General features: G+C 45.8%; 1 protein-coding gene across 1 annotated transcript in view; it reads right to left on the reverse strand.

The window, feature by feature from the left end:
* Positions 1 to 1,479, reverse strand: part of EDEM2 (ER degradation enhancer, mannosidase alpha-like 2) — a gene marked incomplete at its 5' end in the record, with an annotated part of 8,001 nt that extends 6,522 nt beyond the window's left edge. The window contains one exon of the mRNA XM_009869123.1: positions 1,374 to 1,479. Coding sequence (XP_009867425.1) covers positions 1,374 to 1,479 — 106 coding nt within the window. The remainder of the gene's footprint in view (positions 1 to 1,373) is intronic.
* Positions 1,480 to 1,680: the final 201 nt, after the last annotated feature.

The following is a 1,680-nucleotide window of genomic DNA, read 5'->3' on the forward strand; positions in this document are numbered from 1 at the left end:
CTTGTCCTGTCATTAGTAATTAGAGAGAAGAGACCAGCACCAGCCTCACTACAGCCTCCTTTAGGTAGCTGTAGAGGGCAATAAGGTCTCCTCTCAGCCTCCTCTTCTCCAGACTAAACAAACCCAGTTCCCTCAGTCGCTCTTCATAGGGCATGTTTGCCAGACCTCTCATAAGCCTTGTTGCCCTTCTCTGCACCCGCTCCAGCACCTCAATGTCCTTCTTATACTGTGGTGACCAAAACTGGACACAGTACTCGAGGTGCGGTCTCAAACAGGGAGCAGATAAGCATCTTCCATTAGAATCACAGAATGCTGGAAGGGACCTCAAAAGATCATCAACCCCCTGCCAGAGCAGGGTCACCTGGAGTAGGTTACCCAGGAACACGTCCAGGCAGGTTTCAAATGTCTCCAGAGACAGACTCCACAACCTCCCTGGGCAGCCTGTGCCAGTGCTCCGTCACTTCACAGTATAGAATTTTCTCCTCATGTTGAGGTGGGACTAGATGATCTCTAGAGGTCCCTTCAAACCTCTAACAGTCTATGATTCTATGATTATTTCAGAAGCATCAGATCCTACCCGCTCTACTATACCTGACAACCCACAAACTAACAGTACAACGAACACAAACCTCTAGGAGAAGAATTCCGTTTCATTTCTTGCAGACAGCTTAAGAGTACATTTGTGTACAGTAACGGAGTACACCTTCTAAGTTCCTTGGAGAAAAATGTCTAGGCCAGAGTCAAGAATTTCAGCGTCACTGACGGAGGCAGTGAGCTGTCAGCCCTTTGCACAGGCTTCTCTACCGTCACATAACAAGCACAAACACAGAGAAATTACACTGCTGCAAAAATTGGCTCAGCAATATTTGAGAAGAGAGACCAAAAAGAGCATAACTAACAGTTTTGTTCCCCGACAGCATCTTTTAGCTGGATGGTACAGAAGCATTTCAGCATTAAACTGGTTATAGACTCCAAAGGCCTTTGTGGTTTTCAAGAAAAAAAAGACAAATTTCACTTTATGATGCTAAAGCATGAAGTTAATAACCTCTATTCCAAAACAGTACATAAAAAAAAAGAAAAGATAGTATAAAATTTATACTGTTTCAGTGGAGAAGATGTTCTTTCCAAAGCTCAAAACGTGGCACTAGAACACTGAAACTGCCACATCTACTTCCGCTTGTGTTGAGGCAGGGACCAAAAAGGTGACGTGTAAGGACAACAAGGAAGTGACGTTTGTTTGGGACTTTTCTGTGTGTTGAGGTGTCCCTGTACACACTCCCTCTGATGGCCGCCTCTCAGTATCTCTGCACATGGGTCAGAGGATTGTACAGAAAGGAGGTCTAGCACAAATACCACAGAAAAACCCACCTCACCTCGAATGTTAGTTTCAAAGACAGATGCATTGACATCGATATCAAAATCCACCCCTTCCTGCAGCACGCTGACGACTCGCTGAAACTCGGAAACGTTTCCCAAGATCTGTGGGGGGAGCGGGACAACAGAGAAGGCAGCTTAGAGGTCATGGGGAAAAGAAACAGGCAGTCGAATGTTAGGGGCTAATCCTGGTTTTGTTGTGCAGATCTGAATTAGAAGTAGAACTAAATAAGCGACTGACGGTTTCACCTCATTGCAGAACGCTTCCTTCCCACGCTCTAGGCCTGTTCCAGAGCGAGAAGGTGC

This window comes from Apaloderma vittatum, unplaced genomic scaffold (assembly GCF_000703405.1).
Source record: "Apaloderma vittatum isolate BGI_N311 unplaced genomic scaffold, ASM70340v1 scaffold7685, whole genome shotgun sequence".
NCBI classification, from domain to species: Eukaryota; Metazoa; Chordata; class Aves; order Trogoniformes; family Trogonidae; genus Apaloderma; species Apaloderma vittatum.